The following is a 27,720-nucleotide window of genomic DNA, read 5'->3' as shown; positions in this document are numbered from 1 at the left end:
GTTTAAGGAATTTTCACATGGTATCAGAGCAGTGCAGGTGAGACAAGAAGAACAATGCTAGATAACACAGTGCTGAGCAGCAAAGGAGATCGAAATAGTTGCAAGATGCAACAGTTCAAATCCCTAGAGGGATTGCGCAGTCCAAGCTAGGAGGGCGGGGAAAGTCACTCTCTGAGTGAGTTGACACAGAGGAAGGGATTCTAGATCGAAATCTTGCCTTGGCAGAGGGAGCAACGCTAACCCTCAACGTGAGGAAGAGCTGGTGGGATGCAATTTTTTTCGGCAGGCAGATTGCTGGGCTGAAAGATGTCAGAAGAGAGAGGAGAAGCACAGTGAGGGAATTTTTCCTCAGTAGACTTCCTGCCAAGAAGTCTGTTTTCTTATTAGCTTTGCAACAACAGTGAGAAGCAGAGAGGAGCAATTTGACATCCTCGTGGCAGAGATGGCAACCAGTGGGCTGAGAGATCAGGACAGGTTGGATGGGGCATCCAACTATGTCATCTCGAAGACAAGGATGTCATTCCTTCTAGATGAGCATTCTCTTAAGACCTATGTCGACAATGTGGTGGTTGTGCTTGCAGATCCAGATTGGTTGGAGAAGTACCAGGTAGAAATGGTGAAGGCCAAGAGGATGATCCTTGATGGAGTAAAGGATCACGTGGTTTGTCACATTGCTAGCAGAGGGACTGCTAAGGAGATGTGGGATGCCTTGGCAACGCTATATCAAGGATCTTCCAAGCAGCGGAAGATGTACTTAGAGCAGAAACTGAAATCTGCACAGATGCAGAAGGGGGAGTGCATTGATCTGTTCCTCACGAAGCTTCACGAGACTTGGGACGAGTTAGCAGCTGTGGAGTCTACACCTCAAGGTTCCGAGATGGTGAGACTGGCCCTAAACTTAGTCTTAGAAGAGTGGCAAGTCTTTGTCTAGAGCATCTTGGGCAGGGCAGCTTTGCCAGACTGGGATAGTATGTGGGCAACTTCAAGCAAGTAGATCTGAGGAGAGATCTAGTCAAGTGTAAGCTTGATGGAAGCAGTAGCAGTGGGTCGAAGCCCAAGGCGGAGGAAGAGAATGTAGCCCTTACATCCAAGGGGTAGCAGGAGCAACAAAGGCAAAAGAAGGATGTCTCGAAGATCAAATGCTTTCGGGGTGGTGAAATGGGTCACTACGCAACACAATGTCCTCTCAGGAAGAAGGACAAAGATGAGAAGCACGATCCCAAGGCTGCACTTGCAAAGATCGAGAAGGAGGAGTTCCCCATGACAACCGAGATACCTCTAGGAGGGAGGTGGGCTGATTTAGAGCTGTAGTGCGAAAGAGCTACAGATGGGCAGGATCTTTGAGGAACCCACCTCAGCCCGAATCAGTAGTAGCAGGATGGACTAAGTGTCAGATGGTGCAAAGGAGTGTTGGAGCGACAGATGCAGTGGCTAGAACGACAAGTCTGAGCAGCTTAGAGTAGAGTTGCAGCAGTGCAGGGAGGCACAATGCAGTAGCAACAACAACGTAGTAGCTTCAAAGGGATAGCGTGGGACTAGCAACGATCAAATCTTCAGCATCGAGATGCATCTATGCTAAACACTTGTTCAATAATTTGGGATGTTTTTCCGTTGCTGATGCAGTAGCAACAACAATTTGCAGTGTAGGGGCAGTTGGCAATGGCAGTGCCAACAACAACACGGATGCAGAAATTCAGAGGGAGTTGTAGTACGAATGCAGTGTTGACAGTGGTAGTGTCAGTAGCAGTACAGTTGCAGCAGCAGTGCAGTAGTTGATGGACAACGTGTCAAACATTAGCAACACAGAAAACGATGTTATGAAGTCAAGGTGATGCTTCAGTGGGAGGCATTGCTAGAGCACATTCCTCGCTAAGAGGGAGTGTTGATTTCTGGTAGCATCAGATGTGCTCTAAGTCTCAAATTTTGCAGGGAGGCTTGGGCACATGTATTCCAAAGAACCTAGAAAGCATTTGGGGAAATTCCACACTGAGACAATTTTATGAAAATAATTAATTATTTTTAATGGGACACTAAGTATAAACTTAGGAAATTAAAATAATTCATGGGTATTAATCTAACTGTGGGTGTAACTTATAGAAGAAGACGAGGATCAACCATAAATGATCTTAGCCATTGATTAGCTTCTAATCTAGGCTGTTGAATGTTAACGAGGAGATTTTTAAGGAAGCTTGAGGGTCATTTGAAAGACACACAGAGAGTTGATCAGTCAGATCGAATTGCTGAAGCTAGAGGCAACGCAGTGATTTCATAGTGATCACGTTGAGAGATGCAGAGAGAGTTTTGGCTGGAGGATCTTCTCCGGAGCCAAGAATACTCAACAAAGAGGCAGAGAGACACACAGAGGAGGCAACACAGTTGGCAGAGAGGGTGACGCAGAGCCAGGAAGGGCTCACGCAGAGCAGTGCAGAAGCCTTCCATGCAGAGGTCCAAAATTTGGTGAGGAGGCTAACGTTTTGAGCTGGGAGGGCTGGAGTTAGCTCTTGAGAGCAAATTGATTCACAATATAGGTGACGCAGTGCCTTAGAAGCTGACGCAAGGGCAATGCAGAAGTAGCCGGGGACTCGTTGGTTCAGCTGCTGGATCATATGGGACTTGCAGTGTAGAATGAGGTAATCTCACTAATTTCTTCTGCCAAGTGATATTCTCTGTACTAGATTGCTAGCAAGGCATCCAGAGGTCGTATTCAGAAATAACTTCTGCTTAATAATAAAAACCCTTAGATCTGTTGCAATGATTTTCTCGCATTTGGTTTTTCTGGGGACGTATGTCCAAAAACAACTGTGTCATTTTTGTTGTATCTCTCTATTGTTTAGTTTCTTGTTTCAACATATTATTTTAAATTGTGTAGGCCGTAGTGTATGTATTTCAATGTTTGCCATAGGAAAGTACAAATAACTTGTTCATTTAAATCTAACAAGAAGGAGAAATATTATCAGTTGCTGCAGTAGGGATTCCGGTTTAAGGAATTTCACACCCTACAAGCTAAGGATATCAAAAGAAGAAGGAATAACCTCATGCTTTATGAGGATCTCTGAAATAAGGGACCAACTTCAAGATCTGGGAGAAATAATGTCTAACAAGGAGATGGCTACTGTAGTACTAAATGCACTACCAGAGGAATGGGGTAACTTTACATCAATCATTTATGGGAAAAAGAAGCTACTCCATTCAAGGATCTATGGTCACTATGCAAGATCGAAGAAACCCGTCTGAAGGCAAAAATTGATGTAGGATCAAATGAGCAAAATCAAGCATATGCTACAATGATAAAAAGAAAAGGAAAATTTGGTCCTTAGAAAAAGAAGAAGAATATGGCTAAAGTTCAATGCTATGGATGTCAAGAATATGGGCATTAGAAGAGAGATTGTCCTAAACTCAAGAAGGACAATAACAAAAGGGGAAGAGAAGAATCCCATATCATTGAAGAAGTGGAGGAAGCTGAAAGGAAGAAATCCAAGAAAGAGGAAGTAAAAGATCTCTACTATGATTGAGATAGTCTTCCTCACCTAGTTCTTTTCAAGTCCCTGTTTTTCAAGTTTTCTGTTGTAAGATATACTAGCATGAGTCACAAAGGAGCATGATAGGATGCATCATGGCTTCATCGAAGCATTGAAAGCAAGAGCTCGTGACATCATCATATAGAAGCATGAAAGATAAGTGAATCAGAAGTCTATGGCAGTCACCTATAGAAGGATATAACTCTTGGTAACCTCATTAGAAGCATAAGTGGTACTTATGAGAAGAAGAAAAAGTCATCTAGTACAAAGCTCATCATACATCAGTTAAAAGAAAACATTTGCTGGATGAGGATACTTAAGATCCTCTATTAGAATCTTCATTGGAAGGTTCACCGATTAAAATGGAGCAATTGTTTCATCAAGAATTCCAACTTGTACGAATTCATGGGATGATGGTATAATGTCAAAAGAAGTGAAGCAGGTCAAGAGATTGAAGTTCTTTCAATCAAGGAAGCTGCTAAAGGAAATCTAGATGACCTAAAGGAAGAAATGAGGTATGTATGCATATATATAAGTCATGTCATATGGTTGCAGATATTATGAATGAATGCTCTACTTCGAGAGCATGATCATAAGAAAGGATCTCCTCCTTTGGAAGGATGCTCCACTAGATGATCATGAAATCAATATAATATGTCCTCATATGAAATATGAGGTAGTTGACAAAATTGGAGGAACTCTGATTGGAAGTTCTTGAAAGGAAATGTGTGAAAAAAGAAAGGAAGAGATCATGAAAAATACAACTATGGAGAAGACAATCAACACCCAAGGACTGAAATATTTGACTATGATATCTCCATGAAACATATAAAGACCCTGACGAAGTCTGAAAAAGAAAGAGACCCTTGACAATATATATCTTTTGGAGATGTGTCAATATGTATGCAGGATGTTGATGCAAATAGGAAGATGTCATGATGAAAGACCATCACAAAGGTAATTTTGACTTAATGATCATCTCTTATTTTTGAACAATATTTGGATGGGCTTATGCAGGGCTGCTAAGGGAAGAGCTATGGAAGTCTTCTACAATTGATGCTCATGTGGCAAGATGAAAGGTCCTTAAGGAAACATGACATGAAGATGGCAACAAGGCATGAAGGAAGGCCAAATATGGACTAATGAATCACTTTCCAATGAAAGGAATGATGACATGACTGACATGACTCATGGATGAAAGTGATGGATGGTCTATGCCCTACGAAGAAGTCCCACAAGATGTAGACTCTATGACAAAGAAGAAATTCATGACATCAAAGAAAGGAGTTCTACAAGTAGCTGTTTATCCCATGATCTCCACCGAGAGAGCTGTTGGAAGCAAGTCCCTAGTCAAAAGGGAGCTTGGTCAAGTCCCTGATAAAGAGGGAGCTTGGGTACATTCCTTCAGTGGAATGGGTATGTCCTCCCTAAGTTGAGAGGGAGAGATAGACACATCATTCTTGTCTTCACTTTGGAAGATAGAATGGAGGATTGGGTAAGCATCTAACATCCGATACTCTTTGAGGATGTGGTAGGGCATCCAAGATAAGAGTAGTCGTGGAGGATTGATATTCTTTGAGGACTGGGAATCCAAGATAAGAATAGTCCTGGTGGAACATACTTTGAGTGAACCCATGCGGGTATGTTCCGAGAGAGACATTGATGAAGGTGTCTATAAATCATTGGTCTCACCAGCATTGTGCTCTGATCTTGTGGAAAGATAACGCTGTTAGTCAAGGCCTTGCTACGTGACAATGCTGGAAGTTATGACGCTAAACAAATGGGTTACCAATCCGACTCTTCTTATGAGAATTCTTCAGATTGAGAATGTCCAAGTACCTTGTATGGATTATGAATACCTCCCTAGTTAAGAGGGAGCGTTGAAATATGTAACTAGGTTCAGTGTTCATAATGATATGTGTAATCATGATTTTATGTGATTGATGTAAAGAAGAAAAATAAAATTATTTTGTAATGTTGAGTCATGGGTTTCATGATCAAAGAATTTATTAATAGTTAAAGCTCTCATTGTGAGCTATTAGGTTTAGTCATCAAGTCATAAAGTCTTTTAAGTCAATGCCATTTGTTGAAGACCTATTTGGGCATGTTACATATTGTAAAAAGAGTTGTTTGAGTCATTAACCCTCCAAGACCTTGTCACAAGCATTTGTTCAAGTTGGCCTTCCAAAGGAGCTAGAAACCATTCTAAAGAGCATGTCGGCCTACTCCTTTACACAAGTCAACTTATTTCAAGGAGCAGATCACTATTTATAGAAAGAGATTGACCTCACTTAACACACCATTCGATCAAGAATTTGAATTCAAAGAGGAAGTGTGAGAATCACATAAGAAGAGTCTCTCTCCAAGCAAAGAAGGAAGAACAAGAAGACGAATTGTTTTGGGTCTGTTTTAGGGCTAGTATCTCTCACACGTGCGAGGAGAAGTGGTATCATCTGCTGCAGGGGAAGCCAAGATTATCACAGTCATCCTAGGAAGCCGAAGTAAGGAGGAGAACAAGTCAAGGATACAAGTTGAATTGAAGTAGAAGAAGTCTCCATCCAAAGCGAAGGGAACAAGGGTACACAAATTGGTGGTGATCCTTCCCATGTGCTGCAACTAGGGTTTCTGAAGAGGTCGAGAGTTGCAAGTCTGAAACAAGAGGTCAAAATCTGAAGGGTAGTCGAGATCCACAAGAAAGCAAGCAGTTTGACTAGTGTTGACTCAAGAAAGAAGAAGTTGATTATGAAAGCCTTGTAACTTGGCCTTGGAGTTGTTGGTAAGTCAAGGGTCTTGGTCTTGGTCTTGGAATTCGTCACTTGAAGATTCTATAAGAAGAAGAATTTGTTTGGGTTTTCCTCTCAAGTTGGAGAGGTTTTGGCCTTGGCTGATCGCCTACATCTTATGTTTCTTGTCTCATTATCTTTTATGGTTTGGTAGCTGTTTGATGAAGGAGGTCACTATAATAATCTAAGTAAAAGAAGAACCTAATATAAAGAAGTAAAAGTTATTCACAAGCAATTATCATCAAAGGGAAATCGCCTAAATTCCTATGCCCTAGATTTCTCAACATTTTATAACACCATTGAGAAAGGCGGTCTTCACATCCATTCGTTGAATCCTCCATCCCATCGCAGCTACTATAGATGTCACTGCTTTAATGGAAGTATAATGAGCAACCGGTGCAAAGATCTCCTCATAGTCAACTCCCTTTACCTGTGAGAACCCCCACACCACAAACTCCCCCACACCACAAACTGAGCTTTGAACTTCTCCATGCTGCCATCCGCAACATGTTTGATCTTGTAGAGTCACCTAAAAGTCATCATTGACTTCCCATCAAATCGTGGCACTACCTCTCAGACATCATTCTTCGTGATAGAGGCATACTCCTCCACCATGGCATCCATCCATATCTGCTGACTAGCGACCTCCTCAAAACTAGCTGGCTCTGTCTCCACAACATTTGCCACAAAGCCACCCAACCTCTATGGTGGTTTTCTCTCCCTCACTGACCACTTGGGTCTCCCCACTGCCTCCTGAGCCTCCTTCAGGGTCTCCTAAAGCCATCTTGGCTTCCTCTTCCCTGTGGTAGTCTTCTGTGGTGGTATGGGAAAATCCTCAACTGGTACCTCTCTTCCTGGCGAGGAAGGCTCGGTTATAACCAATGGAGATCTTGGACTTTGAGACACTGCGTCTGATGAGCTTGAACCAGGTGATCCTGAACCAGGTGAACTTGTACTCTGTGGACCTGTCACCCCTGAAGAAGGTGAACCACCTGATCTTGACGTACCATCGGATGCTCCTGAAACCTGTAATGTGCCCCCTGCTGAGGAGCTTGTTGCTCTACTTGAACAACCTCTTGAGACCTCCGCAAAGCCCTCCCCTCCTCAAATGTTACATCCTGCCTCAGGACAATCTTCCTTTGTGCAGGAAGATAGATACGGTAGGCTCTGCTGGTCTCACTGTAACCCACTAGGATACCCCTCTTTGCAGTGGGTTCCAACTTCGTCCTCTTCTCCTCAGGGATGTGTGAATATGTAAGGCACCCAAATATCCTGATGTGCCCAACTTCTGACTTCTTGCCGGTATACACCTCTTCAAGAGTCTTGCTCCCCAAGACTCTGTGTGGGCTCCTGTTTTGCAAATAAACAATAGTGTTACATGCCTCGACCCACAAGAAGAAAGGTAAACTCCGATCATGCAACATCACTTTAGCTGCACCCACAATGGTCTTGTTCTTCTTCTCTGCCACCCCGTTCTGCTAAGGGTTGTAAAGCATAATGAGCTCCCTCTTGATGCCAACACTCCCACAAAACTCTCTCATCTCTATGGAAGTATACTCGCCCCCATTGTCTGATCTCAACACCTTGATTTTACTCCCTGTCTGGTTCTCCACAAGAGCTTTAAACTCTTGGAATCTCCAAAAGACCTCACCCTTGGTCTTCAGGAAGTAAATCCAGGTCCTCTTGGAGTGGTCACCAATGAATGTCATATATGTTAGAAAATCAGAAAGGCAGAAATATTTTCTTATATAGATAATTACTTGTGATTCTTTTATCTTTATGTTCTTCTTTTATCTTTTAGTTCATTAAGCAATTACCAAAACAATAACACAAGGATAACAGATGTAGGAAGACAGCCAGGGAAAAACCCCTATCTAGGGAAAAACCCAATGAACAATTCTTCCTTCAGTAGTTTCTTGAGATAATCCAAGACTCTTTGACCTAGATAAAAACTTCCTCCACACCATGTCAACCCTCAATCCTTCTTGCAAATGACAACCCTTCGAAAGCAACTTTGACCTAGCAGCATCAACATGCAATAGCAGCTTCGACCCAATAGTAGCGGCAACAACAACTTCGACTAGACTAGGAAAACTTTGATCTCCCTTGATACACCTTAGAAGTGAGAGAGAGTTAGCCCAAAATTTCGATCTTGGTGTCTTCTATCTTCCTCCAAAAACTCGCACTCCTTTCCAGCTCTCTTTCCAGCCCTTTTCCAACTCTGCACTTCCAACTTTCAGCTTCAGATATCGAACTATGTGTGTGAGAGTGAATCCCCCCAAATGAATTCGAACTGCCTTGTATATTTAGCCTTCCAGTGAGTTCGAATTACCCTTCTGGAGGCCGACGTGGTGTGGAGGAGACTAAATTCATTTTTGACTCAAAAATTTTTTTTTTTTACATGATTCAAAAGCCCAAGAAGTACTCTAATGACTCTGAATAAATCCTAGAAGTCCTCAATGGGGACTGTTAGGATTCCAAGAAACTCTCCTAGGTTGTAGCTCAGAGATGCCTGGTAACATATAAATTCAACTATCGTTGCAAGGTTTTAATGGAAGGAATGATGGTTTGGTTCAAGCCAGATAACCACTTCTACTCTGTTTCACTCCAGACATGCATGAACACCCTCAGACTACAAGGCTTTAGACCACCAATGCTCACATTTTAGATATTTAGGTAAATATGGAGAATACTAACCACACCAGCGGAGAATACTAACCACACCAGCAGATACACAAGACCATGTGATGGTCTGCTGCGACTAGTACAGAAACTTGCAACTCTAGTCTATTGATGCAAAGACAAGATGACAACTCTCTTGCATCAGATAGAAAGAAACCTGAGCAACCTATTCAGTGATGCATTCAATATTCTAACACATAGATAAGATGACAGTTATCTAGTGTTAAACATCAAGAGATCAAGAATACAACACCTTAGGCACAAGCTTAGAACAAAAGAAACTGGACAGTGAGCAGTTAACAACAAAAGAAGCTTGCATTGCTGAAAATGAAGATGAGACGCTGCAAGTTACAGAGTGTCTACAGTCTCCAGAAGTTGAATCTTACATCAAATGCCAACCTTGATTACATCTTTCTTCTGGGTATTTATAAGTTTACATTACAATGGCACCTGGCCGTTTAGGTATGGAGGGGTCTTAATTGACCACCAACTGCATTTAGTTGCCTGATGGAGTCTCTGAACGAGGTTGCTTGCTTTACTGTGTAAATCTGATCTGCACAACTGCTGTGCTGTCCTTTAGGCGGTTGGAATGCTCGCAGCAGTGAAGTCCATGACTGATAAATTCTGTTACAGAGCCGTGCTATGTCCTTTTCTCCCTTTGGCCATATTTTCTGTTTAATGTGGTTGTTGGGGATCTTACTGTAACCAGTCCGGCAGAGCTGGTCATCTCCTTCTTCGGGCAACAGAATGGTCGTAGGACGTAGGATGCATGGGTAAGTGGACAGTTGGGATGAGCGAGAGAGATGACCGTCAGATCGGGAAGATGAATGGCGGAGATGGCTCGGCGAAGGCTATCGGCCGAGGTGGGAGCGGGGTGCGTCAGGGCCGTTAGATCTGCAGCAGACAGATCAGATGGTCATTGGGCGATGGAGTTGCGCGGGCGCTAACGGGTGGGGGTGGTTTACTTAGGCGGTAACGGTTTTCATCGCACAACTTTCGGGCGCTAAGTGGTAATTGCCCGGGGCCACGCGATTCCACTTAATGAACGACACATAGCAGCGGATGAGAGAGAAAAACCGCCCTCATCACGTGCTATCGTTCGATCTAGTTGTTCTCGCGATATGTGCGAAGGCCGTCAGATCTGGTGGAGATGATCTGACGGTGGAGAGTGGTAGAGCGGGTTGCCTTTATCGGGTGCGATGCGAGCCGTTGGATTGGCGAGGGCTGATCAACGGCGGGGATGCGGTGCGATGGGTTACGAGCGCACAAGGCATATGGATAAGGTTTTATGGTTAGTTTAGCTTTGCGCTTAGGGCTGAGGCCAAAGGGAATTTTGTCGGATTTAGAAGGTTCGTTTAGGAAATGAGGAAGATTAAAGGTGAGAGGGGTGAGGGAAGAAAGGGAAAAGTGACCAATGTAAGCCCCCTTTTGGACACAACCAAACAGACCAGACTTCTTTCTAGCATTAGAAAGTCAACGCTGCATAGCAGAGCTAACAGGGACTTTGACCTAAAACAAGATGCCCCAAGCATGAAACCCATGCTTTAATAATTCATATTAATAATACAAATATTTTCTTCATTCTTTTGATAAGTACATTTCATTGTGACTCAAATACATTTGTGAAGACCGAACCTAGTTACATATTTCAACAAGTGCTCATATCCACTCAATGAAACATGGGACATAAGACCACATACGTCCGAATGAACCAAGTCAAGGATACCTGCAGCTTTGCTACCACTACTCTGGAAAGTTGTCTTAGTGTACTTTCCCAAAGCACAACCCCTGCAAACCTGTAACCATCTCACTCAACATGCTGAGAAGCTCCATGGTGCAAGTGGGCCATCCTCCTGTGCCATAGCTCATGGAACTCACTGCTAGTGGTCTATGCTACCATAACTCTAAGTGGTTGGAACATAAGTCTGTATAGTCTCCCACTACGAGCTCCAATCACGCGAGCAAACTCGATATTGGATCCCCTGTGATATATCAAAACTTGTCCCATCTAGAACCTCATACCCCTTGTCCTCTAAGCTAGAGATTGATATCAAACTCTTCGTCAACCCTGGAACATAAAGAACAACTGTCACCTTTAGAGGAGGTGATGACTCCCTTTGAAATGAAATTGTCCCCATCCCTGCCGCTTTGACTTTGGAGTTGTCGCCAAGCACAACCTCATAGTCAATATCATCCTCCAAAAGGCTTGTGAACTGCTCTCTAACTTCGGTCATATGGCAGGATGCTCCGTTGTGGAAGATGTGACATGAGTGGCTAAACTCACCACCAAATCACACTTTAAATCAAACATAGCCGCAAAATCATCCACATCTGCTGAAGCTGCAACTCCCTTTTTCTTCTTACCCTTCTTGTTGGGACACTGAACAACATAGTGACCCATATTCTCACAAGCAAAACATTTCACTTTGCTCATGTCCTTCTCCTTAGCCTTTTGCTTCCCCTTCTCCTGCTTTGTTCCACTAGAAGATCCCTTCTTGACCTTCTTACCCTTCTTGTCCTTTGCCGCAAGAGCAACATTCTCCTCTTCACCTCCCCCACCACTCTTGTTGCCACCCCTTACACTCTTGATCTCCTTCTAGATGAAATCGTCCCACATCCTCCTCCAACCAGGAGAGTGCTCTCTGGCCACCAAGTTGTGGATAAAACCATCCCACTTCTCGGTGAGCCCATCTAAGGCAATTCTAAGCAACTGCTCCTATGGAACAACCTCTCCAATGGTAGCTAACTCATCCTTCACCCGTGGGGCTGTAGTGAGGAAAGAGGTGACATTGTTAGTCTTAGTGTTGAGCTTTTGTCTCAACACCACCTTCCTGTTTTCATTAGAACTATGGTGCAAAGAGACCAAAGACTCCCACATTTGATATGCATACCTAATCCCAGACACATAATAAATGGTCCTTGATGGCATCTAGAAGGATCCTCTTTGCCTTCACATTCTTCTTTTTGAACTCCACCAACTGTGCTGGATTGGTGGGTGCTTGTACAACTGCTTCAACAACATCCCACACTTCAACTTCCTCCAGTGAAAGCTTGATTCTCTCCTTCCATGGGCCAAAGTTTTCAGCCCCTGCCAATCTGTCCTCTACTCTCAACGGAGTAGCCATGACCCCACAACCAACAAAATGGAGCAAATCGGTAAGCTGGAACCTCCTCCCTCTGAACCGCTGAAGTCTTTGGGTTTCTGACAATGTTTCAAAGGTATTGGTTCACTGTTTGAAGACTTTAGATGCTTGTTGCCCTCTTTATCAGCTGAGTGAAAATTGAGATACGAGCCTCAACTTAACTCTGATACCATGTAGAAAGTAAATAATCCACACCCTTGTCCCAGTTTACAAGTTTGCATGTGTTTGTTTAGGCCCAACCCACATGTTTTGTCATGCTGATATAAAATTCAGTATGCATTTATTGCAAACATTAAAGAGTGCTTCTACTATTTTTTCATTTTCCTATCAGCTGATAATTAATGCAAAAAATATGCAAACATTCAACACATTTGAGACACTAGTTTTTGGTCAATCTAACCTTGGAAAAACTCCACAGCCTATTGGGGAAAACTGGTTTTCAAAGCAGGATTTTATTGCTTATCCATGAAGAAGTACATAAAACAAACACAGTACTTATCTCCCTTTTCTACTGTAGCACTAAATGCCCTTTTTCTGGAAATTTGTGCCCACTGGAAAACCAGATTTTCACAGATATTTATGCCCATAATTTCTGCATTAAATTATCTGCCCAACTCCTCAAAAAAGGTGCCCAGAATCTGCCTCGAAATCTGTGCTGGAAGGTGCCTCGATTCTGTGCTGAAGGTGACTGTTTTGCCTCGAAAATCGTGTCCGACAGTTGCTGAAACCCACCTCGATTTTTCACGCTGCTTGTGACTGTTGTCCCAAAATTTGTGCCTTGAATTTTGGTCCTGACAGTAGCAGAATCTTCCTCGAAATTCGAGCTGTTTGCTCCTCGAATTTTGTGCTACAGATCCTTGAAATTCGTGCCTCCTTTCCTCAAAATTCATGCCTGCTGTAGCTGATGTTCTCAATTTTCATGCTGCGGCCTCCTCGATTCTTGTACTGCTGTACGACCTCCTTCCTCTAGAAATTCGTGCCTCCTCCTCGCTGCAATCTCTACTCCTTCATGAAGTTTCTCTTCGCCTCTCTTCTTTTCATGCTTTCACTAAAGTGTGAAGTTAAAAATAAGCCTCCCATTTCCTCTTTTGTCTCCTTGGAAAAGATTGAATCCCTAAGCCTAGGATCCAATGGTTGTTATTTCATCCTCAAATCTCAATATGTGTGGTTGAGATCAATTCTCCCAAATGTCTATTGATTTCTGGTAGCATCAGATGTGCTCTAAGTCTCAAAATTTGTAGGGAGGCTTAAACACGTGCATTCTCCAATACCCAGAAATCGTTTTGGGAAATTCCACCCGAAGATAGTTTTATTAAAATAATTAATTATTTTTAATGGGACCTGGAGTCTAAACGTAGGAAATTAAAATAATTAATGAGTATTAATCTAAACTATAGGTGTAACTTCTAGAAGAAGACGAGGATCAAGCCAAAATGATTTGAGCCATTGATTAGAAGTTAATCTGGGCCGTTGGTTGTTCAACAGAAAAATCTAAGAAGAGACTTGAGGCGCTCTTGGAAAGCACACAGAGGGGAGATCAAAAGTTCGATTTTTCTGAAGCAGAGCAGCTGTCAGAGATATTTTCGATAGTGATCTTTTGCAGTGAGGGGCAAGGATAGTATCCGAAGGGAAACCTTTCTCGGTCAGAGTATTCTTAGCAGAGAAGGCAGATGCAACACAGAGCCAGAGAGGTTGATGCAAAGCCACGTAGAGGCAGCGCAGGAGCCAAGAGGGAATCCGAAAATTCGCTGAAGGAATCGATTGCAGAAGCTGGAAGTCAGGGTGTGGGACCAGAAGGTGCAAATCGAAGTTCCTGGGCAGCAAATCGATCAGTTGAAGGGGTGACGCTGTCCCTAGAGGGTGTGACATTGGGCTGACGCAGTGACTGTGCAGAGGTAGCGAGTGGCATTTAGTGGCTGGATTAGACAGGATTTCCAGTGATAGTGTGAGGTAACCTCACTTATCTCTTTGTTAGTGATATTCTCTGTAACTGGATTGCTAGGAAGGCATCCAAAGATTGCAATCAGAAATTACTACTGCTTAATAATAAAACCCTCAGTTGTTGCACCGGTTTTCCCACATTGGGTTTTTTCTGGGACATTTGTCCAAAAATAATTGTGTAGATGTGTTGTGTATTTCTTTCTTGTTCAATTTCTTGTTTCCGCATATTATTTTAAATAGTGAAGGTTGCAGTGGTATTTACTCCGATATTTACCGTAGAACACAGTAAATAACTTGTATGGATTAACAAGTAGGAGAAGTAACATCAGTTTGCTGCAGTAGGGATTCCGGGTTTAGGAATTTTTACAATGACCCCCCTCATACATTGGCCCCATCACTTAAAAGTCCCTTAGTACCTTTTTCAAGTGTGTACCTTTTCTAATTTTTCTCATAGTGATTTTTCACTTCACTTTGATATTAGAAAAGTACACTTAGTACTTTACACATAAAATCACTTTATATAGTACAAGTGACTTTAATATTAGAAAAAAGTACATGGTACAACACTTCTAAGTATTTTTTCCACCCATGACATTAATATAATTCATAAATGTCATTGAGACAAAAGTCATTAATGTGCTCACTAGGCTAAAAGGAATAAAAGCCTAGTAACACTTCTCCTTGGTATTATTGTCAACACTGGATAGATTCTATGTTATCCCACACCTTGTCCATTTCCCTTGATAGTTAAGATGTTGTGTTTGTCAGCATGGCCTCTCTTTGTCTTTGCATAGTTGGAACTAAGAGGTTGTTCTGATTCTCTGAATGACCTCAGAATCTCAAACTACCTCTTTGTTAGTTGAAGGGGGCAATTGAGGAGGATTTGGTTGTCCAAATCTCGGACTTCTTCAAAGTCATACTTCAACACAAAGCAAATGATCCATTGCATGGCTAACAGATACAAAACAGATGTCAAAAGACACATGACACAAGGAAAAACTGAGTATCAAGCTGGGGAGCTAATCTTAGAAACAGTAATAATCATGGCAAATATGAATTGTTCTGGTGTCTCTTATTATTTAGTACTTTGTCTGGCTTCGTGTTTAAAGTCCTTGTTACATTTGCAAATGTTAAAATCTCGAAACTTTGTCTTAGAAAACTGATCTGATTCACTCTTCTGTCAAGATCGGTGGCAATTAATTTGGAGTAGCTGAGCACCCTAGACTTTGAAGTTTTGGCATGCTTTTTTGCTTGAGAGGTGCTAGTATTTGTATTAATAAGGAGAACTATTGTCATTTTATTCAACTATATTTTTTTTTCTCAATGGTACAATGGGTCCTTTATCTTGTTATCCTGATGGAATTATAAGGTTGTTTTATTGCATGCTTTTTTCAGTAATTTTCTCTCAGACAGATATTTTAAGTCCATAGAAATCTCAAAATGCTAAGCTAGAATTAATATCGAAGTTAAAAGAAACATTGGGCTGTATAATAGATTTGGTTGCAGTTTATAGGTCTTTTATCAGCAAAGTCAAATTTTCCATGCACAATATTGATATTTTATTACTCCCAAGGCTATTGGATTCGGAACCACCAGAAGGAAACCTGTTAGCAAAACATTAAGAAAGATCAGCTTGGTAAAGTTTGCACTCCAAATTTATGCATATTTTCTATTGCTTTTAGATTTCGGTTGGATCATGCTATCACGAGATCATATCCTTTGGCTTCTACAAAATGTAGATGCATTTTTGAAATTTGCAAAGCAAAGATATTTTTTCTTCCTATTTTATTTTGCCTAAATCCTTTTTTCACCTTATTATCAAACTTGAACTTACTGCCATGAAGAGATAGGTTAATGCAAATCAACAACTAGCTTTGATTTTTGTTGCTTTCTATTGAGTGCTTGTATAGCTTTTACTTTAGACAGTGTTAGGTATCTGTAAAATGCGTGTGTAATTCAACCAAATCTGTAGATTGTTGAATTCTATGTTTTTGGTATAGTAATGGGTGTTTGGTTGGGATTCTTTTTCTTTAAGAGGTGACTTAAGTCATGATGTGTTTCACAGGTTTCAGTTGCCCACACTTGCAACTGCATATATGCTCTCATACAGCAGCGGAAACGTGATATAGAGTTTCGAGAATCGTCTAGTGAACAGAGGCAAAGGTAAACCTTTAAAGTTGCTGTAGCAAAATTTCTAAAGTGCAATTAACATCAGTCATTTGTTTGAAGATACATTCATTCTAACAAAGTTTTATAAAATTTGATGAGTTCAAGTACTAATTTTGACACTTAGAGTGTTGGTTGTTTCTTGACAAAACAAGTTAATGCCTTTGAATGCATTGAAGGTTAATACTAGCTAAGGCCATGTAGCTGAAATTACCAACTTTTTTGAGACATATATCCAATGATCTTATGTATGCTGTCCTGGAATGATAAATCACAGAGCCTCCTCTTTTAGCATTTGGGCTGTGCGATTCCTGGAATCATTTTTGGCAATTTTTCCATGACAGTTGGTTGTCATGCCAATTTTTGAACCTGTCAAATATGCTTTTATTACTCTGGAATTACATGTTGTTGTAATTGTGGACCCAATCATCTCCTAGAGTATTACTACCACTAAACTATGCATGATTTGGGAGAACATAATACTGAACTTCCCATCTGATAAATAATTGCTGGAATGAACATCATGTATAGAAGTAATAGGAATCAACTTTGAGCTGCTCATCCCCTGGGTGATTGTCATTAGTGACTTGCTCATCTGTTGAAAGAATGCTACCAATGAACCTCTTAGCTGCTGGAAAATACTGTCATTGACTTGTTCATCTAGTGGAGTGTTTGATGACACATACAAAGAATACTGCACATCTACTGGAATATTGTTGGCACTGATTTTTGCATCTGATTAAAAAGTGCTTGAACGAACATCCCTTAAAAGAGAAGAGGTGGGAATACCTAATGCTAATAAATTTGTGATAGCTAAAATGAGAGCCCAACTCCACATATCTAAGAGAGCTTGAACACCATTGGGAAAACTCAAATACAACAGGGGTGTGGGTATGTGAATACCCAATACAGATGCACCTGCGAGAGTGGAACTCAAAAGGAAGCTCAAATACAAGATGTGTGGGTTTATAAATTAGCTCTACAAATGGGCTGGTTTTGGCCAAAATATTGATGAGGGTGGGTCTTTGAATACCCAACCTAAGTTTTACTAGGAGTGAAGGTGTTTGAGATACAAATGTGTAATGTCCTTTTTTGACTCTTAGAAGCAAAGGGAGATTGCGTCTTAGTCTATCTAGATCCTGTTACCGCTCAAACTATCATAGGACCTAAAGGGGATCCCTAAAGGGAAAATGCTAGGCTAAGGGCAACAAATGGAGGCTTAGCCCATTGTCACCTCAGTTAAGCCTCCCTGCTATTTATGGACTTTCACTGATGGGAGGAGACCTGGTATATTATGGAGTCACTAATGAAGGATAAATCAATGAGTGGATGTGGAGTGACCCAAATGATTCCCTTTCCAGAAGAGGTTGAAGGACAAAGCTTGCTTGCTTTCTAAGCAAGGTACAATGTCTTCTAGGAGAGGAATGAGAGGGTTTAAGGGTTAGGTTCAGGGGATGTGATTTGTGAAAGAATTTCCCAATCCCTAAAATCCTTATCGAAATTGGTATTATGGATGGTTCTTGAAGAATTGTCTTTCAAAGGAACGGGACCACAGGGGATCAAGTGGACCCAGCCTAGATTAGGAAGTGAGAGTTTAGCATCAATAATTTTCTCAAATCTAGACAAGGTGGGGAAAGGATTAAAGAAAGAATATTCACTCAAAGGTGTTAAATTGATCCTATGAGGCACTAGCCTTGGGGATACTAGGGCAAAGTTTGGTCTCGAAGCTAGGGCTTGGCTTTTCTCACAACTCTACCGTTGGAATGACCTCAAATTTGGAGGAGGTCTTGAGGAAACACTAGCGCATGAGAGGCTAGGAGATCAAACTTTTTGGAGGGATAGTTTGCCAGGAAAATGATGCCCTAGGTGACCCAACTTGGCTAGACCTAGGAAAAGGTGAAAATAAGTTGATTTTAGGTGACCACCTTTTGGTAGATCAGTGCCTTAGTCTTGGGAGAATGGAGTCTATGATAAATATGAGTGAGGTCTTTTGGTTCCTAGTCAAGGAGGCCTCAAGACTACTTTGCTAGCCTTTTATGTCAAAGAGAAGCAATCTTGCAGCTTTTATACTTCTATATGTAAAAGGTGATGGCTTATCAAGATACATTCGTTGATAGAATTACCCTTAGGAGATTTCATTCACATTACATGGCCCATACATTGAGAGATGCTATATAGAGGCACAATACCACAATTTAAGTAGTAAATGCATGCAACAATTAGCCCTTAAGATAGCGAAAATACTAGTACGATGTATATGACAAAGTAAAAAAAGAATACCATTAAAAGCGTGTACTTACATGTAATAGAGTATATCTAACCATCCACAATTTGATAATAGAGAAGCTCCAAGACAAAATAAACCAAATCCACGATTCCACACATCATAGTTCATCCATAGAGCTCCAATTCATGCTCCAAGAAAAATTGAGAAAATTTCAAGAGATAAGAGATCCAATCCAAAGTGATGATGAGAAAATGAACTCATATCACTTGTATTTATACACTAATGTGGAGTTCGAATTAGCCTCCTTGGCCTACATAAGGCCCAAAAATAAAATAATGTTCTAATAATCTAACTTTTGGTGACAAGCCCACCAAACTAGTTCACAAATGAAAGAATAAGCCTCTCAAGAGGTCAAATAATAATCTATGCATGTTGTAGGTGTTGATTTCTGGTAGCATCGAATGTGCTCTAAGCCTCAAAATTTGCAGGGAAGCTAGGACACATGTATTCCACAATACCCAAAAATCGTTTTGGGAAATTCCACCCGAAGACAGTTTTATTAAAATAATTATTTATTTTTAATGGGTGCCTAGGTCTAAACTTAGGAAATTAAAATAATTAAAGGGTATTAATCAAACTGAGGGTGAAACTTCTAGAAGAAGACAAAGATAGAGTCCAAATGATCTGAGCCATTGATTAGAATCTAATTTGGGCCGTTGATTACTCAACGAGAGGATTATAAGAAGGACTTCGATGGGCATTCGGAACACACATCGAGTAAGAGATCAAGAGATTGATTTTTGAAGAGAGTAGTGTAGCAGTTGCCGAAGAAGTGATCAAAGTGATTTCCTGCACTGAGGGGCAGAGATAGTTTCTTGATCCAGGGATACTTAGTTTCCTGATCCAGGGATACATCACAGAGAAGGTAGAGAGAGATCCAGAAGAGGCAGTGCAGAGCCACGCTGGGCAGCGTAGGGCCATGCAAAGGCAACACAAAGCCTGAGAGGAGATCCAAAATTTGCTAGAGAATTGAGTTCTAGAGCTAGAAACTGGGGTGTGAGAACGAGAGGGCAGAAAGTCGAAGTTCCAGAGGCAAATCGGTCAGCGAAAGGAGTGACGCAGTCCCCAGAAGTTGTGATGCAGAGCAACACAGTGATTGCGCACAGGCAACTAGGGGCTAGCCATTTAGTGGCTGGATCAATGCTGGATCGTCCATGATAGTGTGAGGTATATCTCACTCATCTCTCTGTTAGTCAGATTCTCTGTATTGGATAGCCAACAAGGCATTCAAAGATTGTATTCAGAAATTACTGCTTAATAATACAAACCCTCAACTGCTGCACTGATTTTCCCACATTGGGTTTTTCCACATTGGTCCAAAAATAACGGTGTCACTTGTGTGTTATTTCTTTCTCGCTCAAATTCTTGTTTCCGCATATTAATTTAATTAGTGCAGGCTACACTGTTAGTTTCGATATTTACCGTAGAACATAGTAAATAATTTGTTTAGTTATTTGACAAATAAAAGAAACTTATCAATTGCTGCAGTAGAAATTTGGGTCTTCCAAATTTTCACATGGTATCAGAGGGCAGGTGAAGCAAGAGAGCAGAGCCAAAAGAGCCCAGCGTTGAAGAGGAGGAGGGAAGTCGAAGTGCTGCGTAGGCGGAAATTGAATCCCTAGAGGGATTGGGCAGTCTAGGCCAAGAGGGCAAAATTTTCGTGGGAAAATCTCTCTTTGAGTGAGTTGACAGAGAGAAATATTTCCAAATGGAAGTTTGCCAGTGTCAGAGGGAGTAGCGCAGAATCATCAGCGCAGAGCTGTTTTCTGGTGAGACACAATTTTCTGCAGCAGTTGCTGGGGTAGAAGAGCGTCAGAAGGAAGAAGGACTCAGGAGACACTATTGAGGGAATTTCTTTCTTAGAGAATTCTAAGCCAGGGAATTTGATTTCCCTATTGCTGAGCAGTAGCAGAGAGAAGCAGATCTACTAACTCCAACAGGGAGTGCGTTGGCTAGCTTAGTGTTGCACAGAGGAGAGAGAAGGCAGTTCAACATTTTGTTGGTAGAGATGGCAGCTAGTGGGTTAAGAGATCAGGATTGTTTGGATGGTGCATTCAACTATGTGATCTAGAAGGCAAGGATCTCATGCCTTCTAGATGAGCACGATCTCAAACCTATGTCGACAATGTGGTAGCTGTACCCACTAATCTCGACTCTCTCCATTTGAGCTATCTCATAGGTTAGCTAAAGGGGGTGGTCCCTAATGAAAAGTTAAGTTAAAAGACGTGACTTCTAGGAGAGATGTTAGAGTTAAATATATTATCTCTTTAAGATTTATAAGCAAAAAATTGATATGAGCAATAACCATCATAAGATAAGCATGAAATACATAAACAACCAGTGCCTTCCAAGTATTTGCTCTTTAAGGAATGAAATTGTTTTTTGCTTCAATTGAAGTGAAATGTTTTCAAATGGAAAGCCAAAATAACCCTGAAAAGTGAAACTCTAAATTGTTAGCACAAGATATTATAAATGCTTTCAAGATGAACAAGTCTACAAATCAAAGCATGCAAACTATCTTGCTCAAAATGATACAAAAATAACTCAAATGTTAGACCAAGATGACGACGAAGTATGTTACAAAAATAATCTACAAGAGGCTAGGCCAAAGAGTATGAACAAACTCTCCTCTTTGACTAGCCATGACTTAGCTTTTTGAAATAGCCAGATATTGATAAATGAAGTACAATACGTAAAAAAATAAATTTTTCCAAGTTCGATATTTTGATGCAAGAAATAAAAGCTTTAAGAAATTTGAAAGAATCCCACAAGACGCAAATAAGTATAGATGTGACTTTGGAATTCAAAACATGCGGGTTCTCCTTGAATATTTTTCAAGAAAGGGTTGATTCCTCTGAGAATTTCCCCTCACGCTTGAAAAGCTTGACCAAATAATGATTCATCTACAAAACTTCACAAATCATTAAATCGACATGAAATTAAATAAGTGCAGTGGAAAGAATTCCTAGAGATACATCTATTATCCACTAGAAGGTTTTTTTTGCTAAAGCAAATAATTAATTCTTATGCTAATATGAGATAGCTGCATACTAACATAACTTGAAACAAGCATGAAAGAAATAATGGCATGAGGAAATAAATAGAAGCATAACAACAAGTCAAGAATTTACCACACATGCAAGGAGAATAACACCATCACGTTTTACCCCAAAGACTGTTGTATTATATTGCAAGTAGTGAATACAATCCCACAGAGTCTCCTCAAGTACAATAGCTCGTATTACCTGATACAAATGAGAGCCCATGGCTCTATTATATAGAGAGTTGGGTGCAAATCCCAATGAAAAATGACAATGAAAAATGGCATTGGAGCCAATCCCAATGTAGAAGTGATTAAACAAGTGGCATGAGGTGACAATTCCAAAGAGAAATTCGAATTTGTTGAATGGAGCTCCAATGCCAAGTGTAAAAATCAAATTCGAGCAAGTGGACATCATTTTCTTCTTCCCTTATGTGCCAAATTCGAATTTTATGATAGAATGACAAGTGTATATGGGTGGTAACCCATGTGGGGACAATTTCTCACAAAAATCTCCACCAAATATTCTCCCAAATCCTCCCAAATGTGCATTAACTTCACAAATTCGAATTTTCAAGTAAGCAACTTTCTCCTTTAATGCTAGAAATTCAGTTTTATTTGAGCACATATCCTTTCCTTGATTTTAGGAGTCCACATCACCTTGAGACTTCTCTTTAACCCCCCCATAATTTTCCATCTCATTTCCACAACATTTAGCATGTGTGTATATTTATTTTTCTCCATTTATTTAATTTCTAGCTTAATTAATTGCTAGATTTCCCACTAAACTTAGGAAAAATGGGTTTTGAGGGTTCAAAACACATTATTAACCCCTCAAAGTGTTAGGATATTCTGACACATAGGAAATAGTTAAGTACAACTTGGTCTAGTATAGAGTTAGGTATAGACTTAGGTAAAGTGTGTTTCTTTACCTTGTACATTTTGTAACTTACAATTCGACGGTCACGATATGTAGTGATCCGATGGTTCATTCTCTCCTCGGTGTTACCGACACTTGGTCCATGATTTCTATTTAAAGCGCATGGAGGGTCATTTGTAGGGTAATCCTTCTATGAGAGAAGCTTATGTAAATTTTCATTCTTTTATTAATAAATTGCCTGAAGTGGCCGCGTTGGCTCAGGCCGTGGACTGTTTCTCTCTTTGAGAGTTCTAACCACGTCAAAAATACTGGTGTATTGATCTGCGATCTGGTTGTGAGCGGTGTCCTTTGGTGTTCTGTCTGAGGAACTTACCCTGTAAGTGGACCACATAAATCACTATGCACAAGCTGTAAAGGGGCTGAGGCGTGCCAAGAGGCACGTTTTTCAAAACTGTCCCGATGATGTTTTCCGAGTACACATCCGGAACAAACACCATCCCTGCAAGATACCATAGGAAGACCTGTCACCATATTTTCTTTACATAGATGCTGAAGGGAGCAATAGTTTAAGTGACCAAATCGCTCATGCCAAAGTTTGCTCACTTCATCGTTATGAGCAACAAATACTGAGGGAAGATTTGATGACCCAAAGTTGTGAAACTTTACAACCTTGTAGAATCATCAGCAATGCCAGTAGCTAAAATCTGTTTAGGATCTCTTAGGTCCTTGATTACAACATCATGAGGTGAAAATTCAACGATTTTACCTTCACCTGAATGAGTTATCTGATATACAGATAGAAGGTTGCAGGATAAGGTTGGAACACATAATACATTATTAAACTGACCATTGTCTAGATGAATAGTTCCAGTCCCTACAACACTAAGAGATCTATCATCACCAACATATATATTTTTGGTGTTACAATCATTTAAAGAAGAAAACATGGCTTTGTTTTTGGCCATGTGATAAGAAGCTCCAGAATCAATGAGCCACTCATGAGAATGAGAAAAAGAAGATACATTTAATGCATAACCAGACCGAGATGATTGACAACCACATGCAGAAAGTGCCATTCCTGAAGATGAAGTTGAAGTTGAAGAATGCTCCAAATGGATGTTATGTTTCTTCATCGCTGTTTCCAAGGCTTCCATCTTCTTAAAGCATTTGGATTCTAAGTGGCCATCTCGATTACAAAAGTTGCAATGTCTATCAGTCTTCTTCCATTTGTTTTTATTTGTCTTATCATTTTGTTGAAATGATTTTTCATTTTGAGGCTGAAATTGCTTAGGACCCTTGTTTGGTTTAGGACCATTCTTTTTAGGATATGACTTCTTAGGATTCTTTGAATTTGGTTGCTGCTGGGCGGCTAACGCTTTCTTGGAAGAGTTTCCAAGATTAAGAAGACCAAGGTGTAAGAGTTTTTCTTGTTCTCTTATTAAAGAATCACAAAAAGAGTCAAAGGAAGGGGACTTGTAGTCTGTTCCTTGAGAAATGAAGGCTTCTCTTGTAGAATGGAAGGTGGAAACAAACACATAGTACGCTGGTCCCAACTTAGTAAGAATGGAATAGATAAGGTTACTATCTTTAACCTTAACACCTTCCAAGAGATATCTAAAGGTCTTGAACTTGGACAAGAAATCTTCAATGCAAGAAAAATTATTAGGGTCCAATGTAAGCAACTCATTTTCAAGTTGATGGGCTCTAAGCTCATTTTTAATCCCGAAAACTTTATTGATTTGTTTCATTGCTTCATCAGGAGTATCAAGTTCTGCAATACGGAATCTAAGATCTGGAGAAATAGACATCCCTATCAATCCACGTGCTTGATCTTGCCTATTTTCCCATTTAGCAGCCTTATCTTCATCCTTCGGTTTCTTTTATTGGCCTGAGGCTATTTTGTAGAGACCTTTACTTCTAAGTAAATCCTCAATGTAGGACAACCATTGGAAGTAGTTGTTGCTGTCAAGGGTAACTTGGTATTGACTTTCCATTTCAACGGAAACTGAAGCTAAAGATGCTGAAACTAAGTGTTCCAATGGATAGATCTCGAAAAATTAGGCTGGTTTAAAAAAAACGGCTCTGAAAACGGCTTCCGGATGAAGAAGTTATGGCTTTTTGAAAAAAGTTGATGAAGTCGCTAACGAAGTGCGGGAATGTACGGAAATGAAAAAATCCGCCCCCAAAAAATGGAGACTTGAACCCAAGACCTCTACTCTCATAAATTAGCTTTGCACCAAGTGAGCTATACAAAAAGTTTGAGAGAGAGAGAGAGAGAGAGAGGGAGGGGGATGGGGTTGATGCTTTGGGTTGCGTGCTTGCTTTGAGAAGGCTCTTTTCCCCTACAAAACAAAAAACACAAAACCCAACACGGACATACAAAAAAAAGGAACCTTGCGGCTCGAAGTTAGCTTTAGCCGAAAAACTAAATATTTTCAAAAATGAACCTTGTGGCTCAAAGTTAGCTTTAGCCGAAAACTAAATATTTTCCTTAATGTTTTTGATTTTCCGAGATCACACTAAGGCGCAGGGAAAAGAGCATACGCATGAGAAAAATCCTTCCTTTCTGTTTCTGATTTGCCCAGATCGCACTTGGGTATACTTCTTAAAACTCAAGAGTGAAGTATTTAACACATTTTTGGCCTTCAAGGCCTTTGTTGAAAAACAATCTGGACATCAAATTCTTAAGCTAAGATCTGATAATGGCGGAGAATATGTTAAAAACACATTCATCAACTTTTGCACTGAGAATGGAATTCAAATGCAACATACTGTTCCATATACTCCACAACAAAATGGTGTAGCTGAAAGGAAGAATCACACCTTAAAGGAAATGGCTAATTGTATGCTACAATCTAAAGGACTTGGTCTTAGTTTTTGGGCAGAAGCAATTAACTGTGCAAATTACATAATAAATCGCACTCCTACTAAGGCTTTAAAGAATATCACTCCAGAAGAAGCATGGAGCTCAATCAAATCAGATGTAAGTCACTTTCGTGTTTTTGGAAGTGAAGCGTGGGCCCATATTCCAGATGAAAAGCATAAAGCTTTAGAACCTAAGAGTGAAAAATGTATTTTTGTTGGATATTTTGAAGATGTCAAAGGCTATAGACTTATTCCATTTAAGTCCAAAAATGTTATCATTAGAAGAGATGTAAAATTTGATGAAAATATATCGGCCTGCGAGCCTAGTCCGGCGGATGTGCCACCTCTCCCTATCTCTTCTACTTTTGAAAACATTTCTTCTTTAGATGATGAAAGTGAGGATGACAATCCTCCCCCACCATCTCAGGATCCTCCTTTAGCTCCTCAGCTTCCAAAATGGGTTCGTGCTACTCGAGATGCAGCAGGTGATCTTGCCGGTGATCCTACAGATCAGCGACGCACACGTTCTCAGTTTGACAAAGCCTCGTCTTTACTGGCTCAAGCTCCAGTAAATTATGATCCTAACACGTTTGCAGAAGCTTCAGGCCATCCAGATTGGGAAGCAGCTATGAATGAAGAATATCATTCATTATTGGCAAATGATACATGGGATCTTGTTCCTCTACCAAAGGGACGAAAACTTGTTAGATGCAAATGGGTTTACAGAACCAAGTATGGACCAGATGGGAAAGTTGATAAACATAAAGCTCGTCTTGTTGCTAAAGGTTTTTCACAGGTTGAAGGCATTGACTACACTGAAACCTTCTCCCCTGTTGCCAAAATGAACTCTATCCGCCTTGTTCTTTCCCTTGCTGCCTCGTTCAAATGGGAAGTCCATCAGATGGATGTTAAATCTGCCTTCTTGCATGGGGACTTGCATGAAGAAATCTACATGGAACAACCCATTGGCTTCATAAAAACATACTCCAGCCTTGTATGTCGGCTTAAGAAATCCCTTTATGGTCTCAAGCAAGCTCCTCGAGCTTGGTATGCCAAAATGGATAGCTTTCTTTTAGAATTTGGCTTTTCTAGGTGTCATTCTGACAATACTGTCTACACCAAGAAAGTGGGAAAGTCTCTTATCATTCTTGTTCTTTATGTTGATGATCTTATCCTTACCGATAGTGATCCCAACCTTATAAACCATGTGAAGTCCAGCCTTAAAAAGAAATTTGAAATGACAGACTTAGGACACTTACATTATTTTCTCGGTCTTCAAGTCTTGCAATCCAAGGAGGGTATTTCCCTTTCCCAGTCCAAGTATGCCTGTGATATTCTACGCCATTTTCACATGGAAGACTGTAAGCCAGCCCCTTCTCCCTTCCAGTCTGGAGTCAAACTTTCAGTCACTTGTACTTCTCCTGAAGTTGATGCTACCTTATACCGTCAACTTGTAGGAAAACTTCTGTATCTAACCCATACTCGACCTGACCTTTCCTTTGCCGTTGGCCTTGTTGCTCGGTTTATGCAAAACCCACGTGAAAGTCATTGGAAAGCAGCTAAAAGAATACTTCGTTATGTTCGAGGTACAGTTCAGTTTGGGATTCATTACAGTGCCGAAGCATCTCCTCTATTGGTTGGTTTCACTGATTCCGATTGGGCTGGTGACCCTGATGATCGGAAGTCTACTGCAGGTTATGTGTTCACTCTTGGTTCAGGACCTATTACATGGTCCTGCAAGAAACAAGGTGCCATTTCTCTTTCTTCTGCAGAAGTAGAGTATCGTGGTGCCGTAGAAGCTAGTAAGGAAGCCACTTCGTCAGAACCTGTCAGAGTTTGGCTTTCAGCAGCAGCATCCGACTACACTTTGGTGTGATCATCAAAGTGCCATTCAGCTATGCAAAGATCCAGTCCAACATCAACGCAACAAACACATTGAACTGCACATGCACTTCATCAGAAAGCTCATCCATGACCATGTTCTTGAAGTGCAATATTGTTCAACAGATGATCAAGTTGCAGACGTCTTTACAAAGGCTCTCACAGAGGCGAAGTTCACTAAACTTCGATTTATGGTTGGAGTTCAGGAAGTTGTCACTAAGGGGGGATAGGCTCTAGTGCCTCCTTCCTTCTCCTATTGTGTCATATTTGTAAATCCTTCAATCCTATCCCAAGTTGTTCTTAAGGGGGGATGCTAGGATATTCCGACACATAGGAAATAGTTAAGTACAACTTGGTCTAATATAGAGTTAGGTATAGAGTTAGGTAAAGTGTGTTTCTTTACCTTGTACATTTTGTAACTTACAATCCGACGGTCACGATATGTAGTGATCCGACGGTTCATTCTCTCCTCGGTATTACCGACACTTGATCCGTGGCTTGACACCCGATTGGTCCATGATTTCTATTTAAAGT

General features: G+C 40.8%; 1 protein-coding gene across 2 annotated transcripts in view; it reads left to right on the top strand.

The window, feature by feature from the left end:
• Nucleotides 1-27,720, top strand: part of LOC149146516 (uncharacterized) — a 317,259-nt gene that overhangs the window by 26,413 nt on the left and 263,126 nt on the right. For both annotated transcript variants that reach the window (XM_089447797.1, XM_089447798.1), the window contains exon 4: nucleotides 16,133-16,230. In XM_089447797.1, the coding sequence (XP_089303923.1) occupies nucleotides 16,133-16,230 (98 nt within the window). The remainder of the gene's footprint in view (nucleotides 1-16,132; nucleotides 16,231-27,720) is intronic.

This window comes from Pinus tabuliformis, chromosome X (genome assembly GCF_031772625.1).
Source record: "Pinus tabuliformis cultivar Carrire ecotype Pingquan chromosome X, CPIR1, whole genome shotgun sequence".
Lineage (NCBI taxonomy): Eukaryota > Viridiplantae > Streptophyta > Pinopsida > Pinales > Pinaceae > Pinus > Pinus tabuliformis.
The sequence above is the reverse complement of the archived record's forward strand: the minus strand, read 5'-3'. Positions and strand labels throughout refer to the sequence as shown.